Genomic DNA, 19,997 nt, shown 5'->3' on the forward strand with positions numbered 1-19,997 from the left:
GGTAATATATCAGTCTTGTGATCCAAGTGTTGAGGGAGGTGCAAATTTACGACAGCAGGACCTTGATTCTCTGCGACTCGAGTATTAAATAAATTATACAGGATTTAAGGAACAACAACAAAAATGGTTGATCGTGTGAACATTAAAGAAATGATACCGGCTTTACCGGATGAAAAAATTGGTAATTGACCTAAACATACATATTTATTTCTTAATTTGACATTGCCCCTCCCAATAATGTGCTGTGTTTATATGATTTACAAGGATTATATTGCTTTTATTTGCGTCTTAATTTTATTCATTTCTCAAAAAGGATGATAGATTGCTAATATGTACGGAACTATATTCAATTTTTTACTCTATATGTCATTTCACAGAAGTTTGTTTCTTATGTCATGATAAAGACATTCGTTCTTTTTGCAATAATTTGAAAAAGCTTTCTAAGACACATTTTTTTATAAGCTAACGATATTTATTGTTATTTAAGTAATATATTTTTCTTAATCATATATTATATTTGTGTCATATTTTTATGTACACTTGTTATCCTAATCTTTATCCTATACTTGTTATCATTATAGGACTATAAGCATCTGCACAAGTTTGCATTATTGTTTTATTCTGTTATTGGCATGATTACATGTTGTTCATTAACGATAGATAACAATAACATTTAAAACTTTTTAGATATGCTAGCAGCTACGAGCATTCTTCAACAACAAGCTGCTGATATTAGGAATCAACAAATCAAGTGGCAATCGTATCAACAGTAAGAACGCCATTGTTTTAAATATTAATATCAAAATATTACTATTAATATATATATATATATATATATATATATATATATATATATATATGTATGTAAATATTTCATAAAATTTTATTTTGAATAATCTATAAAATCTATATAATCTATATATATTATGTGTATCTCTTCTTTATTCGCATATTATACGTACAGTGTGCGGTCTACTTTGCTTCTATAAAGCATTACTATATATTCTATAAGTAAAAATAACAAAAGGAACTGTCATATAAACATAGGCTGGTAAATTCTTTTTTAACATGTTATAACAGAGATACAAAATAGCAGAGTAGTTTTTTTGTTTGATAAAGGAACAGATATTTATATTAATTCTAGTTCAGTGGTAATATGTAAAAACTGAATTCATTACATTGAGAATTTCTTGCTGATTTCCTTTACTTTTAGTGAATACGTTACAAATCCAGTGCATTAATTTTTTCTCTTAAATCAATTATAAGAAATACTGCAATAGCATAATATCTGATGAACCCAAAAGTAAACGAATTTGTTCATCTCGATCTGCTCATTATTGAGAATATTGCTTGTTTAAGTATTATGTTTGAGTTTACATGTGTACTTTTTTATATTACTCTGATCGCTAAATTGTTCTTGATATCAGCTACTACATTATGAAATCAAAAATGCATGATGCCATTTAAAAGAGCCAAACAAACTTAATTTTTTATTGAAGAAAAAATTTTATGGAAATTTTTAATATTAAAATTTGTGACTGATTAAAAGCTCACTGGCTTTTTCTAAAATATTTTTTCCTCAAATTTTCCTGAAAATACATCATATACATACACATATACATATAGATATACATACACATATACATATAGATATACATATACATATACATATATATATTAAATAACATATATGTAAATAATAATTATATATAAATTAAATGTAAATTAGATGTATTAAATAACACTTGATATTCTATGTTTTATAGGTCTCATATGATATCAAAAGAAGATTATGATTTTATAGTGGCTTTTGATACAAATGATGCTAGTGTTCGGGATGCAAAACTTAAAGAAAATCCACATCAAGCTGCTAAAACTTTTCTCAACTTACTTGGTCATATTTCAAAAGACCAAACTATACAATACATCCTTACAATGATTGATGATATGCTTCAGGTACGTCAAATCACATAAATTAAAACATAGTAAAATACCCTTTATCCAAATTCGTCAGAAGGCAAAACGGTTGAGATAACTGAATCATTTGTAAGATAAAAGTGTACTAATTCTTTTTATTATCTAAAATTTTTTATTCAAATAACAGAAATTCACATTTATAACTAAATCAAATCATATATTTACCTTCTTTCTTTCTAATACTATAAAATTATTTATATTCAAGCTAAGAGTTTATATAACTGAAATTATACGCGACAATAGTTAAAATAATAAATACTCATTTCATTCAAATAAATGGAATTCACATAAATTGAGTTTTCTTTTAATATGTGATTTATTTTTATTAAAATGTTTCCAAATATATTTTAGGAAGATCGAAGTCGTGTAGAAATCTTCAGAGAACATTCAAGTCGCAAACGTGAATCAGTATGGGGCCCTTTCTTGAACTTATTAAATAGACAAGATGGATTTATAATGAATATGACCTCTCGAATTATTGCCAAACTTGCTTGCTGGAGTCACGATCTAATGGAAAAGACAGATCTTCAATTCTACTTGACATGGTTAAAGGATCAATTAAAACTCAGTGTAAGTTAACAGATATATAATCGTTTAATTACACGATTTAAGAATTATAAACATACTTTAAAAATAAAATATATTTGTGTACCATCATAAATGTATTCTTCGTCATAATATTAACACAGTATTATACATGCTTCTAATTTATTAGCACTAGCTTAGCTTTTCTTTTTTATGTAATATAATTATGTGTGTGTACACGATGGTGTTGGTTTTCATTATACCATATAGGATGTAAAACATAATTGGAACTACTTCTATCATTCCGTAAAATATTTTTATATTGTTGATAAGTTGAATGCTTTCAAGGAGAATATGGCTCCTATGTGTTGCAGAATATGTAATTATGAAGTAATTTCAATTGCCTGCTTCGTGTAAATTATAACTCAAATATTGTATAATATAATTCATTAATTAGTCTCAAAACTATCCTCCTTTGTTCATTTTTATATTTTTATATATTATTTCTTGTTAATTATACAATAAGTGAAATTTGCAACAATTTATATATTTTATACAAATTTTATATATATAACTTTCACATAGGTGAATTTATAAAAGTCTGCTAAAGTATATAAATACAAGTGCCAATAAATCGCCTTAGATCAAATGCTACTAACTGTACATTAAAAATATAGGCATACTGTAGCTTACACAGTAAAGCGATAGAAAGTGATTGCAATTATTTAAATATATGGGGTTTTAGCTTGAGGTTCCTCAGGATACAGATTTACATACAAGAGTAGAACAAGGCAACACTATAGACAAAGAAGCAAATGAGCTACATGAACTACAAAGTCTGGTTAGTCTCATAATAATTAAGTATGTATTAACACAAAAAGGTCAACAGTTAAACTTTCCTATCAATTTTTAAACATAAGATAGCGCAAGGTACAAAGAGTTATAATTGCAAACAGAATACAATTGAATATAAAAATAAATAAACATTATGATAACCATATGTAATATTCTTTATACGAAATTATTTTTATTTAAAATAGAAATTACTAATGCTGGATGCCTGTGCATCTCTAATAAGATTTTATCGTTAATATAAATTCTTTTTGTTTTATACATGTAAGAGCGCATTCGCATTTGGTTTGCATAATGATTTCTTTTTATTTTACTTTTTTGGTGCACACACATAATTTAAATTTCAATTTTGTTGTTCAATTATATTCTTATTATATATACCATCGTGTTTATTCAGAATAATGAATACATTCAGTCCGTGGCACGTTGTTTACAAATGATGCTTCGCATAGATGAGTATCGTTTCGCATTCGTGTCAGTTGATGGAATTTCTACTTTACTGAGTGTTCTGACAGGCAGAGTAAATTTCCAAGTACAATATCAACTGATATTCTGTATATGGGTACTCACTTTTAATCCTTTGCTTGCAGAGAAAATGAATAAGTACGTATTGCATATATGTATATTGCGTATGTGTAATTGCATTTTAAACAATTGATAAAAATATAACATAAAATTTTTATTTTAGGTTTAGTGTCATTCCTATATTGGCGGACATTTTAAGTGATTCTGTTAAGGAGAAAGTAACTCGCATTATTTTAGCAGTATTTAGGGTAAGTTACTTAATCTTTCCACGAACGAGATGGCTGTAGCCGTCTAATATTGTTTTTATTAACAACAACATATACGGATACTAATTGATATGAAAAAATACCAACAAGTTTCGAAATCCTGTCTAGTTTTGTGGGATATATGTATGATTCTATGTGCAATTTCAATTTTACAAGTGTCCGCGTTTACAAGCGTTAATATGCTAAATGTTACAAAATTACAGTTACAATAAGATAGATGATACAAACATTTTTATATATGCTTAGTTTACTTTATAGTATATAGTTTATAGTTTATAGCTATATAATTTTTTATATATAATATTTCAAAAATTCAGATTCGAATGTCTGTCAGTAAGGAATCTATTGTACACCAATCGTTTCTATAAAATGTTCTTTGAAAAAGAAAAAGATAGAAATATTAAGTATATCATTATTTGGTTTTGGACTGTGTACATATATTGTTTGGTACAGAGGCTATGATGTTTCATTTTCAAATTCTAATTTATTTTTGAACTCCAATATTCTCATAAATGTAGCAGAAAATTACATCTCACTATTTTAATGAACTAACATTTTAATGACATGATATTGATTCCTGTTAAAATCTAAATACAAGGGTGAGGTTTCATAGCTTTCATATTCAGCAGTATATAATTTATTAATTAAATCTTTATTAAAACAATCTATGTATGACTGATTTTCTGATTAACAGATACTTAAAATTTACATTCTTGGAGATTCATTATAAAAAGATACAGTAATTAATTAATCAATCCACAGTTCTAAAATTTTCTATACTTTTTTTTTAATAAATATTCTATTTTTATTATTTTATTCCTTTTTAATATTCCATAGAACCTCATTGAGAAAGTAGAGGATGGACAAGTTGCTAAAGAACATTGCATCGCGATGGTACAGTGCAAGGTACTGAAACAACTTTCGATCCTTGGACAACGTAAATTTGACGACGAAGATATCACCGATGATATTGAATTCTTGAACGATAAATTACAAGCATCTGTTCAAGACCTAAGTTCGTTTGACGAATATTCGACCGAAGTGAAATCAGGACGTCTTGAATGGTCTCCCGTTCACAAATCTGGCAAATTCTGGCGAGAAAATGCTAATCGACTAAATGAAAAGAATTACGAGTTACTGCGTATTCTGGTACATCTGTTAGAAACTAGTAAAGATCCCTTAGTTCTCAGCGTAGCTAGCTTCGATGTAGGAGAATACGTAAGACATTATCCACGTGGTAAACAGTACGTTCAATGAAACTTTTTTACTTACACATTAAAAAACGATTTACTGAAATCATTTTTGAAATTATTCCAGTATAATAGAGCAACTTGGAGGTAAACAGCGAGTAATGCAACTTTTAGGACATGAAGATCCTAATGTAAGATATGAAGCTCTTCTTGCAGTCCAGAAACTCATGGTACACAATTGGTGTGTAATTGAAACATCTATATACAAGACAAAATTTGTACTAAATTATTGTCAAAAGTTGTAACATTTGATAATATAAATGATTTGGTATTTTATTTATAGGGAATATTTAGGAAAGCAACTGGAGAAAGAACAAACTGGATCAAATGCACCAGGAGCAAAACCTGGAGCACAAATCCCAACGAAAGCATAAACAAGTATATAAGCTGTGTAAGTTTCGATTCAAATCTGTATACTTTGCCTTTGCTTTCATATTATTTACTTAAATACTTGCTTGTCCAACTGCTTGTACACTGCGTATAAAAATCGATATGAGAAAAACATTCTTAGTATTGGAATCATATTATAAAAATTACTTTGCATTCTAATGTAGTTATCTGTAGATAGCAAGAGAACAATATATATTCCAATAAACATATGATTCGTCATGTTGTAAAATCCAATAAATCAAGAAATGTACATAACTGTTATAAAATATTGAATAACGGGATAAAGATATTTCTAGAATAATATTTATGGAATTTGTAAGTAAAATGTTTATGAAATGTTAAGAAAAATAAACTATTATCACTAAAAGGAAATAGAAAAGTATATGTATTATATTTTCATTTATTTTCATTTCTCCGCAAATGACAATTTTACATTAATATTGCAAGATGTTAATTGCGTTACGAGATATCGGAAAATGTATGGTATGTCAACTTCTCTCACAGATTCATCATTACCACAAAGACGACATTTTGTCTTGTCATTTAATCCTGATGCACTTAGACTCATTTCCATTACCGGACCCAATAACGTTCCACATTTTTTACAAACTAGAGTCTGAAACAACAACGTTATTACTAATTAAATGTATACTTATATAATAAAAAGAGAAAGAAATATGTGCTCATAATAGACTTATTGATGGCAATGTAAAGGCTATAATTATTGCGAGATGTTCTCTTTACATGAATTTTATCTACATCTCTTACAAGTATTAACTAATGCAAAATAAATCAGAGAATTTGGGAAAGAAATGGAACTGAAAATATTTTTATGCTTAGACATTTAAATAATTTAAAATTAGACTTATTGTTATATGTACCAGAGTATGTAATTATTTTTATATTTCTTAGTTATGTGTCTTATATTTTTATTATATTTAGTATAATGATAAAAATAATATTATAATGATTCCCTTTTCTTTATATAAAATAATTGTATCTTTTTCAGATATGTTATGTGTAATTAATCAAATTTTATCACAAAAATAAATTTTTGTTCAAAATAATCAATATAAAGATATTTTTAATTTTGATTACGAATTTATTTTCTTTTGCGAATAATATTATATAAATATAAAATGAAATGGGTAATTTATAAGACTAAAAAAATTGAAATTCGTATGATTAATAGTTGCGCAAATAGATATTCTTTTGTGGAGATAGTTTTATAAAAGTTAGCAAACAATGACAATTTTGAAAAGTCGTATTTTTTAAACAATTTCGATACTAGCAAAATGATAACTTAAACCCTTCCCATTTTGATATAAATTACAATATATTTCAATTTGAATAAAAATTAAACAAAAATGACCAATTTTGCATGGAATAGCATCAAAAGTGAACTATTGCCAGTATTCAGTAAATTGAGTAATTCACTCAGTGTTTTTAGTATAAAATATTAAATGTAACAATTGATTTCATTATACTATCTGGGCTTAATTTGAGAAATAATGAATTTCTCTGCTTTTGTATGACTAATGTAGCTTATTGCAATAAATTGATACTATAAACTAACATTAAGAAAAAGAAGATGTGGATTAGTTCATTTTCTCTTAATGTCTCAATTACATGTTCTATTATTTAAATTAACTTACGGTAGTTTTGTCTGAGCAATGGAAAAGGCGATCCTGAAGTAAGAACGAACAACCATGAGATAGTAATGAATCTCGTTCCATTTCTCCAAAGCGAACACCACCACCCCTCCTTCTACCCTTTATAGGCTGTCTTGTTAAAACATCAATTGGCCCAGTACTTCTCACCTGTAAACATGGTAAAACAATAGATAAAAAGACATATTTTAACTTATTATAAAGAATTTAATTCTCTCTACCAACCTGCCACTTATCTGAAACCATGTGACGTAATCGTTGATAATGTACTATTCCAAAAAATATATCAGCAGTCATTTCTCTTCCGTCTATTCCTGAATACATTCTTTCTGTTCCATAATAATTATAACCACCGCGTTCCAATAATTTCCCAAAATATTCAACAGCTGTCTCATCCTCGTTAAATCTAAACGAGGTTGCATCATGCACCAATCCATGTATGGCTGCCGATTTTCCAGCCATCACTTCGATCATCATAGCTATTAAATATGCAATTTAAATAGTTACAATAAATACAGGAGCAAATATTTCAAATATTAAGATCTGTTTAAAAAGAATTAATTTTACCTATTGTCATACGGCTTGGAAAACCATGAGGATTAAAAACAATATCTGGAATTAAACCTGTTTCTGTAAATGGTAGATCCTCTGATGGCCATTTTTGTGAACAGATACCCTTTTGACCTGCCCTCGAAGCAAATTTATCTCCAACATTTGCATTACGCTAAAAAATTCGAAATTCTTATTTGGAATCCTTAAATTCTTATACTTTACGGAAATTACTATACAGGACTATCACACATTAAGTGGTACAAGCAACTAGTACAATCATTCTTATGTAAAAAAATAAATTGGAAATTCGATCTGAATTCGATCTGACAAATAATTTTTAAAATAAAAATTCATACTTAAATACAGTCTCTCCTCAGGGCACAGGAAGACAGAGTAAAGGGGCAAGAACAGAAAATGTTAAGGAGTTCACATATTTAGGTGTACTAATAAAAGAAAGTATAAAAAGTGCGAATGTCATACACTTAGCCAAATATGGAAAATCAGGGAAAGAAATTTTAGAGATAATTTCAGATTAAGAATGTTCCTATTTAATTTGTTGGTGATGGGGTAGTCATATATAGTGTGGAGCTGTGGGGTGTACAGCAAGAAAGGAAGTGCTAAGGAAAGAGAAGAATATGTGAAAAAGAATGGGTTTAGTATAATGGTAGCACAGGAAAGAAGGGAAAGAGGGTATGACATCTCAAGTTGAGAGTAAGAGACAAGGAAGTGCAAATATAACAAGATTGCAAAATCAAAGTTTGTACAGCCAAAGATATAGATATAATATAAATATAAATATGTAAGGACAGTGCAATTGTCAGGAAAAAGAGCAGTTAGTGACACAAGTGAGATGCAGATTGATAGGAAGGTGGAGCAGATATTAGGAGGGGAGTAAAAGAAAAGAATGGGGATAAACGCGAAGATTTAAAACACATGACAAGAAAATGTAGAGAATTAGAAAGGGAGATTGGTATAGGAGAGATATTCAACGAAGAAGGAAAAGATAGGGTGTATACTGAGGAAATTAGAAAAAAAGAAAGAGGAAAGAGTAAAAAAAAAGTAAATTATACAATTACGTAAAGATTTACGCAATTGATAACATATATAATAGTTAAATAGATGATAGATAGTAGATACATAATAGTAAAGTAAGGATAAAATAATATTTGTGTGTGTATGTATGTGTATGTGTGTGTGGATGGATGGATGGATGGATATGTGTAGATAATTAAATGAGAATGCAAGGTAGTAAGAAAGATAAATATAAAACCAACAAAATAATAACAAACTTTTCCTAATTACATGTGTACTGTTAACATACATCATTTGGAAAAAATCCCTGACATTGACATCCAATTTTCAAAGATCATCAATTCAAGAGATATAAATTGATATTTTACTTACTGGAATACGAAAAGTGATACAAGCTCTACGTGGAATATGATTATGTAATGTTCCACAAAGTTTTACGGTATCAACATAAGCATCCTCTTTTCCATGATATTTGCCAGTAACATATGTTGATTGATCTGCATCATAATAGCTATTAAAAAAGATGTATTTCGTATCAAATAAAATAAAAGATTATTGAAAATGTTAATAATTCCATGAATAAAACTTACCAATAATAGACATCACCTTCTGAAATCATTGTACCTAAAATTGGAAGGCCATCGACGTCTAATTTTTCTGCGAGATCAGATTTATCAGGATTCCTTGCAAAATAACTTTTCTGATCTTTCAAATCTACGAATTCAGATTTATAAATCATTCCATGTGCAAAACCCCTATCGTGCGCTGCTTTGTTTATAATCATCGCGTCTTCCATATCATACCCCTAACAAAATAAGTAAAGGTGTTTCTATACTGATATATTTTCAATTAATTAATAAAAAACAAAAAGAAGCAATTGAGAGTTATGTTATTGCTTTTCACCAACATTGACACCACCTTTCCCAAATTTAATCTCATTGGAAAAATAAAATTCTATATATATGTAAAGGGTGCTTCGTTTAACTGGGAAATGTGGAATATCTCTTGAGGAATTGAAATTACCAAAATATTATTCTTACAAAAGTTGTTTGGTATATAAGAGGACATTAAGTGGTGTAGATAATTTTTTTGTAAGTGTATTAGTGGAGGAGGTATTATAGTCAAGTTTATTTTTTTAAATGGAAACCTGTATTTTTCTATTTATATCATCACAAGATATCAATCCACGTAGTAGAATGTCATAAATTAGATCCTTAGAGCGCCATCATACTATGAATAAAAAAGTACAGGGTTTTGTTTAAAAAACCTAGCTCTACTTTAATAGCTTCCCCACTATTACACTTCTAAAACATTATTTATATTAGCTAATGTCCCCCTATATGCTAAATAATTTTCGTAAAAACAGTTTTTTTTTATAACATTAATCCCTCGAAAGATATTTCACCATTTCTAATTAAACAAGACATCCTGTATATGTTAAAATATAATATACAATTCTAATATTTAGAATATATATATACGTTTCATACATACCAAACTAGAAATTAACATATATATTCGGTTGTACTTACTGTGTAAGAAATAACGGCAACGATTGCATTAGTACCCATAGCAAAATCATCAAGATCAATTTCGTCATAATGCACTGGCCGAAAGAGTGGTGTTGCAGGTGTTTGCAACCTATATAATTTAGTTTCAGATTGTAATTGCCATGTATGGCATGGAGTGCCCATTGTTTGTTTACCCATCTTAAAAACAGCGGAATTTATTATTTGAAAGTTTGCAAATTTATTACTTTCAAGCAAAAAAGATTTGTAAAAAATCTTAACCTGTATATACATCGAACGTACTACAAATACATATTTGCAAACCCCTTCAGTAATTAATAATATAAATAGTGGTTAATAATTATGTGATAAACATAAATGCTCATTTTACTAAACTTTATGAATGCTTTGATATCTCAAACTTTATTTCTGTGGAAATAAAGAACTATCATCTTAGAAAATGGTGCTATTCATAAATTAGTAACAAATGCTAACCAACATGTCATTCTTTGTTAACATTTGTTTAATGAAAACATTAAAAAAATATTCTTTATAAAAGTTTGTCATAATATAGGTCATAAACAATTGCGAACTTTCAGCATAATTTTACCTGACATTGATACATATTTCGTGGACTTTGATTACAATCTGGCATTGGAATAAGACTTGCTAAATTACTTAAGAAAGCCGTTTTTGATAATTCTTGATGTGATGTCAACTGCAATAGTAAATAACATTTTTATAAATAAATGAATAGCAAAGCAAAAAGAATTATTTAAAAAAAATGAGAAAAATAATATATTACTCCTTCATAGGCTTCTTCAGGTGTAACACAGATATTTAAATAAATTTGTTCAAATGTTCCTATATATTCCACCTTTTTGGCAGCTAAATTCATTACTGGTCTCATCATACGAGCTGGATTTGTAAATAAATATAGTCCTGGATATTGTGCTGGTACATTTTTTTTTGGCACCAGTGCTATCTCCATCGTACACGGAACCTGAATATAAATAATAAAAGAAAAAAGTTTGTTGTACTGAATTAGGAAATTACGAAGTTACCTCTTGGCCTTTTATTTTAAGCAATCGTAGCTTGTCTGTTACTCTTGAAATTATGTTATCATCTATTAATCCTATTAATTTTCCATCCAATATTACAATGTAAGATTTTTTCCAATTATCAGCAATTGACAGTGGAATCATTCCGAGATCCATTAGTATGATGGGAACATTAGCTTTCAATTTCGGATTAGTATGTTTCGTAATGATGCAATTCATTGTTAAATGATTAAGAAGACCACAAGGTGCGCCATCAGGTGTATGTACAGGACAAATGAAACCTATAATATTACAACAAATTATTATTATTATTTCTATATCAATAAAGCAAAATTTGTTTAAATATTACAAGTTAATAAACAAATATTACTCTAGTAATAGAACAAACTGGATCGTACATAATTCAATAAAGTAATATAAAACAAAATGTTGTGCATTTATTATTTCCTTATAAAACAAAAGAAATTTTTGAAACAACCTAATATACTAAAGTATTACCCCACGCATCTGGCAATAATTGCCTAGCTTCTGTGGTCCTCATTTCTTGGAAAAAGGAACCTCTGTGTATGGCACGAAAATGGCTCATGTATCGCATTCTATTAATATTTTCAGCGACAATTGTGAGACCTGTACTTTGCATCAATCCTAAACCTGTTGGTGATCTTAAATTTCCAGTAGATAAAAAATTTTCCATTTGTGATTCCAGCGAACTTCCATGTTTCATTACATTTAGCATTTCCTCTATGTACATATGCAAAACAATTATAATTGTAATATAGATTTATAATCTTTAAATTAATTTTTGAATACTTACGCACATTTAAGGTGTATCTATTGCCAGCACTCCTTGCACGTTTCAAAATACCCATTTTAAGGCCAGTCAACCAACTATATAATTTTTCTTTCAATACTTGCAAATATAAATGGCCACCCAGTAAACATTCTTGCATCATCACAGCATCAGCACCTTCTACGGCACATTTATTATTTGCAAGAGCAAATAGCTTTTTTGTCATAAATACGAGTAAATAAAATTTATCCAGTGGATCATGGAGATGAATTGCTATACAATGTCTAAAAATGATATATGTTAATAACATAAATTAATTTATATTTCTCAGTACATTAATTAAACTTACTTAATTATGAAGTCACAAACATCTATATCAGTAGCATCATGAGGTAATTCAAAAAGTTTTATTCTAAACATTCTCCCTATATAAGCTTTGCATTCTTCATGACTATTTAAACCTTGTTCATGTACAGCTCTTAGCATATTTAAAATACAACCTTTGTAATATAAATCATCTTCACATCCAGCTGTTAATGCATTATAAATAAAAATGTCCGAAACATCAACCAAACATTTTAACATCAAGATCAATGGAACATAGTATAAAACTTTCCTATATGAAAACATTAATTTTGCTGAACCATCAGTTACATAATGCAAAGTATTATTCTGTAAAGCATATAATGATGTAGTAACATAGTTTTAATTTATAAAAAATTTAACTGGATTTGGAACACATACAGCTGTAGTATTATCATCTCGTACACTTCTTAATAGCAACCCAAGGTCGCTAAATTGTATGCCACGAGCTTTCCAACTTGATCTTCTAATAGCAATAGGATAATTCCTCCTTGTCAATAATAACATTCTTATAATTCTCTCAAGGCCTTTAATAATGAAATATCCACCCCATTCTTGTTCATGTTCTCCATGAGCAACTAAATCTTTAGGACTCATCTTATTTAAATGACATCTATTAGACTGTAACATTAAATGCAAATAAAATATAATTGAGCAATTTATTTATTATAACTATATTACATACTTTAATCATAATTGGAATTTCTCCTAAATCCCTTTCGAGCGTCTCTTGCACATTATTATTGATAGACCATCCTAATTTGACTGTTATCTTTCCTTTATAGGTACATCCTCGTTGTCTACATTCTGTAGGATAGATTTTATGATTCTTCACCCCAATTGCACCAGATGGAATATTTGGTTGATGAATAGATACATCGTCGATCCATAATGCAATTTTGTCTTCATTTGGCAGATAAATATAAACAAATGGATTGTCTCTAACTGCCTCAGACAGGCCATCTTCTAGCATATAATTAAAAGAATCTATGTGCGGAGCACCTAAGCTCTGCAACAACTGAAATATACAAAGAAATTTAATTAAACTTAATATTTTTAAATTATATTTATGGTTATAGTAATCGTAAAAGAAAAATAGATATTTACAGGATTCTGCTTTTCTGGAGGTTTGCCGAAATTTGTTGACGTATTTGTCAATTTCGGTTCAATCAACATTTCTATACTTTTCCAAATTATAACAAAATGTTTAAAATAAAATAAAATAAATATACACTACGTAAATCTGGTTACATACACAAGACTTCCACCCACGTGTATGTTGCAGTGCTACCAACTTACATACATAACACAAAATCTACAATGATATTGTTATGGATTTAGCGGTTATTTAAGATTTTATTTTACATGAATTGTTGTCTTGCTATTTATGGAACTCTACTAGACAAAATACGCATAGAGTTCAAGACAACGATTGGAATATAGAGACAAACTTTATTACAGAGACTTTACTTCACACCAATCAACCTAATTCTTCGACATACAGAAAAACAGTAGTTCGAAAAATTCCTTTCTTCCTAAATTTTAATTTCTTCTAAAAGATCTTCATGGTTTAATTATAAGTTAAATTCCGCTTCGTCGATCAAAGATATTTTCGTCCACTTCACTTCATCCTCAGATCATTCTCAAGTTGCAAATTTATTTTTTCCATGGACATAGGAATATAGAGACCACAAAACGGTATCGTAGAAATATAGGAGTGTCTAGACCACGATCATATACTCGCTAGGGAAAACTATCCGAAAATTAAGTCGTGTCTAGTAATGAAAAATCAACATGGGAGATCAACAAAGTCCGTTTTCTTGCGAGGCAAACAAAGATGAGTAGAGTGTCTGTGTCTCTGTTTAAGATATTCAGCATGCTACACGACACAGAACGAGCACCATCTTTTCTTCAATGTAAATTTTTCACGACTGAATTTTCGGATGATTTCTTCTATACCATCGGTATACAAGTATCAAGACCATATGTACAGTGTATGTATACGACTGTCCAGACTTGTTGTACATACATATAACCGTGTTCCTGGTCGTGATCATGGACGTATCTGGTAAAGTTCTCTATGATAAAGTTCGAAATTTACGTTCGGAACTTTCGAACGTTGTTACACCAGAAATATTAGATAAAATTTGCGACAAACCTTCGTTACAACCATTTTTAAAATGGTTCTGCGAAAATGTAAATAATGTCAACGTTCTTTCAAACGAAGATGTTCAAATGTAAGTTACTTCGAATAATTTTAAGCCTTTTAATTCATTTAAAATATACTAATTTCATTCGTATATGTATGTGAATGAAAGCTAAAATTATGAATTTAGGTTTTAGAAACAAAATAAAATAATATAATATATACTATATTTTTGTGCTTTGAAAATAAAATATTTTAAATATATAATGAATAGTTTACATTCTTTATGATAAATATATTTTTCTCAAACCTTGATTTAGAAGATTTTCTTTATTCATTTATGATATAATAAATATTGAAATTTTATTTATATTACAATAACATAAAGTTTCATAATAGTGCGCGACTTGATCGGTATCTTTAATTTTTTCCATGCTGTTATAATGTGTTGAAAGATGCTGTTTAAAAAGGGAAAATATCATTTAAAAAACTGCTGCAAACAATTATAAATACTTTTAATTTTAAACTAAAACTAAACCTAACTTAAATCTAACCCAAACTGAATATTGAATCTTGTCATTTGTATTTCGCGATTCGTTCAGTAAATCTAAACCTAACTCTAACCCAAGGAGTACAAGTAAGCTAGACACCGACAACAATGCAGGCGACTACGAAGTTTCATCTTTTCATTTGTTACTTTTTTATTATTTGACTATTTTTTAAATAAATATTGAGCTTCTTTTTTTAAGTGTTTACTGTTTACCTTCCTTTCACTTAATTTGCGTTTATATAGATAGGATTAAGTTTAGTTTTAATCTAAAATTAAAAGTACTTATAATTGTTTACAACATTTTTTAAATTATAGTTTGGCTTTCTAAATAACCCCTTTCAACACATTATAGTGTGACAAAAATTGGAAATACTGACCAAATTATTCACTATTATTAAAAACTTCCTTGTTAAGTTGAATTAAAAGTAAATTTCAATAATTTGTGTTTCAGAAAAAATAAACTCCAAGAAATGAATGAATGGGTAGAAGGTTCAGAATTAGATCATGCATTAGAGGAAAATACTAAAGATTATCCTGATTTATTGAAAATCATTTTTTTCGATGACACAAATATTAACGATTTGTTTGCAGAATATGAAATAGTGAAGAATTCATATAAAGAAGACAAAGATTATATTTATACATTGCAAAATGGGATTAAAAATTTAAAGTAATATGATCATTATGTGTTTCTATTTATGTACATATATTACCTTAGATTAAATGTAGATTTAATTACATATTTAAATTCTTAACAATATAATCGCTTTAATTTTATAATTACTTAAGTTATAATTTCATTTTCTATTGTAATATATTTTCATAACTTGAAAAAGCGTAATTAGCTTTTTACAACATTAAACACAGGAAACTATTTTATAAAAAATAGCAACATATTGATTTAGGTCAATATGACTTTTAGCTCTGCATATATGTAAGATTAATATTATTGTATGAAGTAATACATTGTTGCAGAAAATTAGAAATTGAATTAGACGAGACTATAGAAAAGGAAGAAGAATCTTTGGGTAGAGAAAATATTAAAGCTAATAGAGCATATGAAGAATGTTCTCTAATTATGAAAAAGTTCGATACTCAGAATCATCAATTTTTTGAAGAAGTTGAGTTCCTTGTGAACGTTTATGCAGACGCAGCTGAAAATGTGAGTAATTTGTAAGATATCTTCATAATTTATATTATGATAATATATATACAGGATGCATCTGAAAGTTATGTATAGTAACAAGTTATGTATAGTATAGTTTGTATGAACAAAGTAATTTATCAAATTTAATTTTGAAAATTATGCTCAAGGACAATTATGTGGCCCATTTTTTTAAGAGATCTCCACCGATTCAAAGGTGTAAAATCACTTACCAAAACCATGACAAATAATTTAGTTACACTCTGTATAAACGGATACGAGGTGATTCTCGGTAAATGAAAGATAAGAAAAAAACAGAATATCTTAATTAGGAAATGCTATTTATATTTTTCATATGAGAATTTACATCTTTTATCCACATTATTACATAATGTTCCTTGTACTACTCAACTTCGAATAATTCATAACGGAACAGAACGAAATTGCAAATTCGATTTTCTCGAAAACTAATTGTAACCCTCAAACAACTAAAATTTTATTCAATACTTTTCCCTTATCTCTTTATGAGGAATCAGCTCATGTCTGTTTGTACATAACTTTCAGACGCATTCTGATATATGTTAGTAATATATGTACTAATAATAATAATATTGTGTTTATAGAAAGGAAGACCATTATTATGGACTCAAATGCCACTAAAACTTTTTACCAAAACTATAGAATTATATAATCATTACTTAGATGTTCATATAAAACGTCAGTTTGGAAATACATCTGAGGAAGAGCAAAAGACAGATTCTAATTATGTTTCCTTAATTAACAGTAATAAAGAAAAAACTATGGATAACGAGGAAAAGTTACTGGAACTGACATTATGTAAAACAAAGTAATTAATATTGGTAACTATTAATAAATCAAATATCCTTTGTATTTATTGATTGAAAGAGATACTTATTTTATAGCTTAACTAATGCAAAAATAGAAGAAATTCTAGCAAAAGTACAAGAGGAATCATACATTGCAATGTTGAATTATATAGAAGATATATATAATTTAGGAGATATGAAAGTACCCAAACATTCTGAATTAAGGTACTTGAAAGCTCTTTAAGTATAACTATTTTACTAAGCACATTATCTATTTTCTAATGAATATTACATTTATGAATCAAAATTAGAACAGAAATTTTAAAGGTAACTAGGAAAAGAGATTTTTTAGAAGAAAATATCACTTTGTTACAAGAACGTCAGTTAACAGAAGTAGTGCAACAATTCTCAGAATTGCAAATAACTAAGATCTTAAAACAGGATGCTCATACGAGACTTATACGAACAAAAAATCATTTAGAGAAACTTAGAAACTTACGGTTTCTTGCACGAGAACATGGTCATGTCCACACTGATTTATTACGAATGCTGATGGAAGTGCAATTTCAGTGTCTTAAAAATGTTTCTGAATTTGTAGCTGATGCTTACCACTATTTTACAACAGAATATTCACTATCATCCACAAGATGTGTAAGTCATTTATCAAAACAAAACAAATGCATTTTCAGTTTGTAATGAAATTTCATTTATATGTAGGAAAGTATGCAGAAACTGCAAAACAAGTATTCTGCCATTGTATCTTCACCAAAAATACATAATTCATTTCACAAATTTTTCCTTTCAATGGTATGTAGTGACAATAGTACACATCAATTAAATTGTGCATTGCAAAAGTATAATGATCTCATAGATGAAAACAAAATTAAAAAAAAGAACCTATTGAAAACTTATTTAAATTCAAAAGTTGACAAATTAGAAATATTGTAAGTATTAATTTTTTACCAATATTTACCATTATAATGGGTACAATAATTGTTAAATTGTTATAATTTAGGGAAAATGAAATAAATTTGCAATATTCAAACGAAGTTGAGAAAGGTCCTACACATACATATAAACCAATTTCTTATGATATTGAAATAAATCACAGTGAAGCACTCAATAATATACAAAAGATACAGAACGATTTGACAAAGATCAGAAATCAAATGAAAGAACGATTGGTAAATTGATAAATAATATATATGTACATATATATTTGTTTTGTATATATATTATCTTATTTCTATAATATTTGAAATCTTTCGTTGCAGAAGGCAGATACAAACTTGGAACGAGAAAAAGCTATTCTTTGGCAACGATTTCTAATCGATCCAGATACATTAAGAAAAATATATAAACAATTGAAAACTGTGACAAAGAAATCTTGCTTTGATGATGCGCTTAAAAAGGAATTAAATGATTCACTGTAATTTACTACTATTATAAATATAGCCATACAATAAATATTATAAATATTATAATGTATCATTAGAAAGATTTTGACAAATTAGGTTATATTAAATACACTGCCAAATAGATTTCAATAAAATGTTTCTAATGATATGCTAAAAATATGTAATTGTGAAGTATATAATATAAATCTTATTATCTAAAATTTATATAACTTGTGTATTAGTTTTTAATAAACGATAATAGAATTTATAGAAACTAATGCAAATTGAAATGGAAGTAAATAATTGAAATAAAAATCTGCCAATAAATTTTTTTATTTATTATCATTCCCAATAAGATATATCAAATCGTTCGTATGCAAGCATTGGAATCACTAATAACTGTACCTATGTATACATATTTATCATACCAAAGAAGAAATTAGAGTGCTCATGCCTATGGACCTATTTGTTTCCGGACTAGTGCTGCACCATACGGGCAAGTGCTGAGTTTGATCGACGTTAGCATATATAAGAACCTATAACATTGGGGATCTACCCTGTTTGATTACACCCTAGCATAGACAAGAACCAATCGTCAATTACTTTATTGTGGAAGAAAATGCTAAAAACGAATTCAATTCAGCACGTTTTGAGGATTCGGAAATGCCAAACTCGCGTAGTTTTACTTCGACGTTTGTCCATGTTGACGATTGTACAAAGAATATAAAAAAAAAAAAAAAATCGAATAGAAAAGTAGATATAAACGTTTCCGTAGAACCGTACAATTAAATAAGTTCTTGTCTATGCTAGTATGCAATTAAACAGGGCAGATCTCTAACTTTAAGTTTAAATACACAGGTTCTTGTACATGCTAATGTCAATTAAACTCAACACTTGGCTGCATGGTGCAGCACCTGTACTATGAAACAACTAGAAGTACGAGCGTAAGCATCTCTCATTTCTTCTGTGATGATATATATATATACACACGTAATGATACAATGAAATATGATACGTTATATATGAATGATGGTATTAAAACATGTGATTTTTAAATTTTTTACTCTAGAAACGAAATAACTTATTGGATAAACTTTACTTCAAGGGATCAACAACTACTGACCGTTTTTGCAATCTTGTAGTTTATGACGTGTAAAATTCGAGAATACAAG

At 28.1% G+C, this 19,997-nt stretch overlaps 3 protein-coding genes across 6 annotated transcripts; 2 read left to right on the plus strand and 1 right to left on the minus strand.

Moving 5' to 3' along the window:
• The first annotated feature begins 1 nt into the window (after position 1).
• Positions 2 to 6,167, plus strand: LOC126914633 (V-type proton ATPase subunit H). 2 transcript variants are annotated; one of them, XM_050718798.1, is made up of 10 exons: positions 2 to 181; positions 688 to 769; positions 1,767 to 1,956; positions 2,329 to 2,547; positions 3,248 to 3,343; positions 3,752 to 3,957; positions 4,043 to 4,127; positions 4,983 to 5,389; positions 5,463 to 5,576; positions 5,679 to 6,167. In XM_050718798.1, exons 1-10 carry the CDS (start codon positions 124 to 126, stop codon positions 5,767 to 5,769), a joined length of 1,548 nt encoding a protein of 515 aa, XP_050574755.1. In that variant the 5' UTR covers positions 2 to 123; the 3' UTR covers positions 5,770 to 6,167. The 2 variants fall into 2 exon arrangements, with proteins under 2 accessions (XP_050574755.1, XP_050574756.1); XM_050718799.1 differs by lacking the exon at positions 3,248 to 3,343 and having other exon boundaries at positions 3 to 181.
• A 2-nt stretch (positions 6,168 to 6,169) lies between these two features.
• On the minus strand, positions 6,170 to 14,037 carry LOC126914627 (DNA-directed RNA polymerase I subunit RPA2). Its single transcript, XM_050718782.1, has 16 exons — positions 13,869 to 14,037; positions 13,447 to 13,779; positions 13,143 to 13,382; positions 12,748 to 13,070; positions 12,423 to 12,682; positions 12,107 to 12,349; positions 11,612 to 11,889; positions 11,353 to 11,550; positions 11,158 to 11,265; positions 10,572 to 10,748; positions 9,630 to 9,844; positions 9,412 to 9,550; positions 8,023 to 8,179; positions 7,681 to 7,934; positions 7,441 to 7,605; positions 6,170 to 6,401 (listed from the first exon to the last, which is right to left on the minus strand). Exons 1-16 carry the CDS (start codon positions 13,935 to 13,937, stop codon positions 6,192 to 6,194), a joined length of 3,369 nt encoding a protein of 1,122 aa, XP_050574739.1. The 5' UTR covers positions 13,938 to 14,037; the 3' UTR covers positions 6,170 to 6,191.
• Positions 14,038 to 14,544: 507 nt separating this feature from the next.
• LOC126914632 (HAUS augmin-like complex subunit 3) lies at positions 14,545 to 19,152 on the plus strand. 3 transcript variants are annotated; one of them, XM_050718796.1, is made up of 10 exons: positions 14,545 to 14,998; positions 15,909 to 16,127; positions 16,433 to 16,619; positions 17,225 to 17,448; positions 17,525 to 17,653; positions 17,740 to 17,755; positions 17,870 to 18,079; positions 18,146 to 18,372; positions 18,444 to 18,612; positions 18,703 to 19,152. In XM_050718796.1, exons 1-10 carry the CDS (start codon positions 14,817 to 14,819, stop codon positions 18,859 to 18,861), a joined length of 1,722 nt encoding a protein of 573 aa, XP_050574753.1. In that variant the 5' UTR covers positions 14,545 to 14,816; the 3' UTR covers positions 18,862 to 19,152. The 3 variants fall into 3 exon arrangements, with proteins under 3 accessions (XP_050574753.1, XP_050574752.1, XP_050574754.1); XM_050718795.1 differs by having other exon boundaries at positions 14,546 to 14,998; positions 17,740 to 18,079; XM_050718797.1 differs by lacking the exon at positions 14,545 to 14,998 and adding an exon at positions 15,349 to 15,571 and having other exon boundaries at positions 17,740 to 18,079.
• The last annotated feature ends 845 nt before the right edge of the window (positions 19,153 to 19,997 follow it).

The sequence above is a fragment of the Bombus affinis genome, chromosome 3 (genome assembly GCF_024516045.1).
Source record: "Bombus affinis isolate iyBomAffi1 chromosome 3, iyBomAffi1.2, whole genome shotgun sequence".
NCBI lineage: Eukaryota > Metazoa > Arthropoda > Insecta > Hymenoptera > Apidae > Bombus > Bombus affinis.

What these genes read in the sequence shown, in the direction of transcription:
- LOC126914632 (XM_050718795.1), top strand. Translation starts at nt 14,817, where the DNA reads ATGGACGTATCTGGTAAAGTTCTCTATGATAAAGTTCGAAATTTACGT. An exon ending in CACTATCATCCACAAGATGT is followed by an intron (nt 18,080 to 18,145) that starts GTAAGTCATTTA and finishes ATTTATATGTAG; the next exon opens with GAAAGTATGCAGAAACTGCA. An exon ending in GTTGACAAATTAGAAATATT is followed by an intron (nt 18,373 to 18,443) that starts GTAAGTATTAAT and finishes GTTATAATTTAG; the next exon opens with GGAAAATGAAATAAATTTGC.
- LOC126914633 (XM_050718798.1), top strand. Translation starts at nt 124, where the DNA reads ATGGTTGATCGTGTGAACATTAAAGAAATGATACCGGCTTTACCGGAT. An exon ending in TGATTGATGATATGCTTCAG is followed by an intron (nt 1,957 to 2,328) that starts GTACGTCAAATC and finishes AATATATTTTAG; the next exon opens with GAAGATCGAAGTCGTGTAGA. An exon ending in CATTATCCACGTGGTAAACA is followed by an intron (nt 5,390 to 5,462) that starts GTACGTTCAATG and finishes AAATTATTCCAG; the next exon opens with TATAATAGAGCAACTTGGAG.
- LOC126914627 (XM_050718782.1), bottom strand. Translation starts at nt 13,937, where the DNA reads ATGTTGATTGAACCGAAATTGACAAATACGTCAACAAATTTCGGCAAA. An exon ending in CTCCAGAAAAGCAGAATCCT is followed by an intron (nt 13,780 to 13,868) that starts GTAAATATCTAT and finishes TGTATATTTCAG; the next exon opens with TTGTTGCAGAGCTTAGGTGC. An exon ending in ATTGCTCAGACAAAACTACC is followed by an intron (nt 6,402 to 7,440) that starts GTAAGTTAATTT and finishes TTGTTGTTTCAG; the next exon opens with ACTCTAGTTTGTAAAAAATG.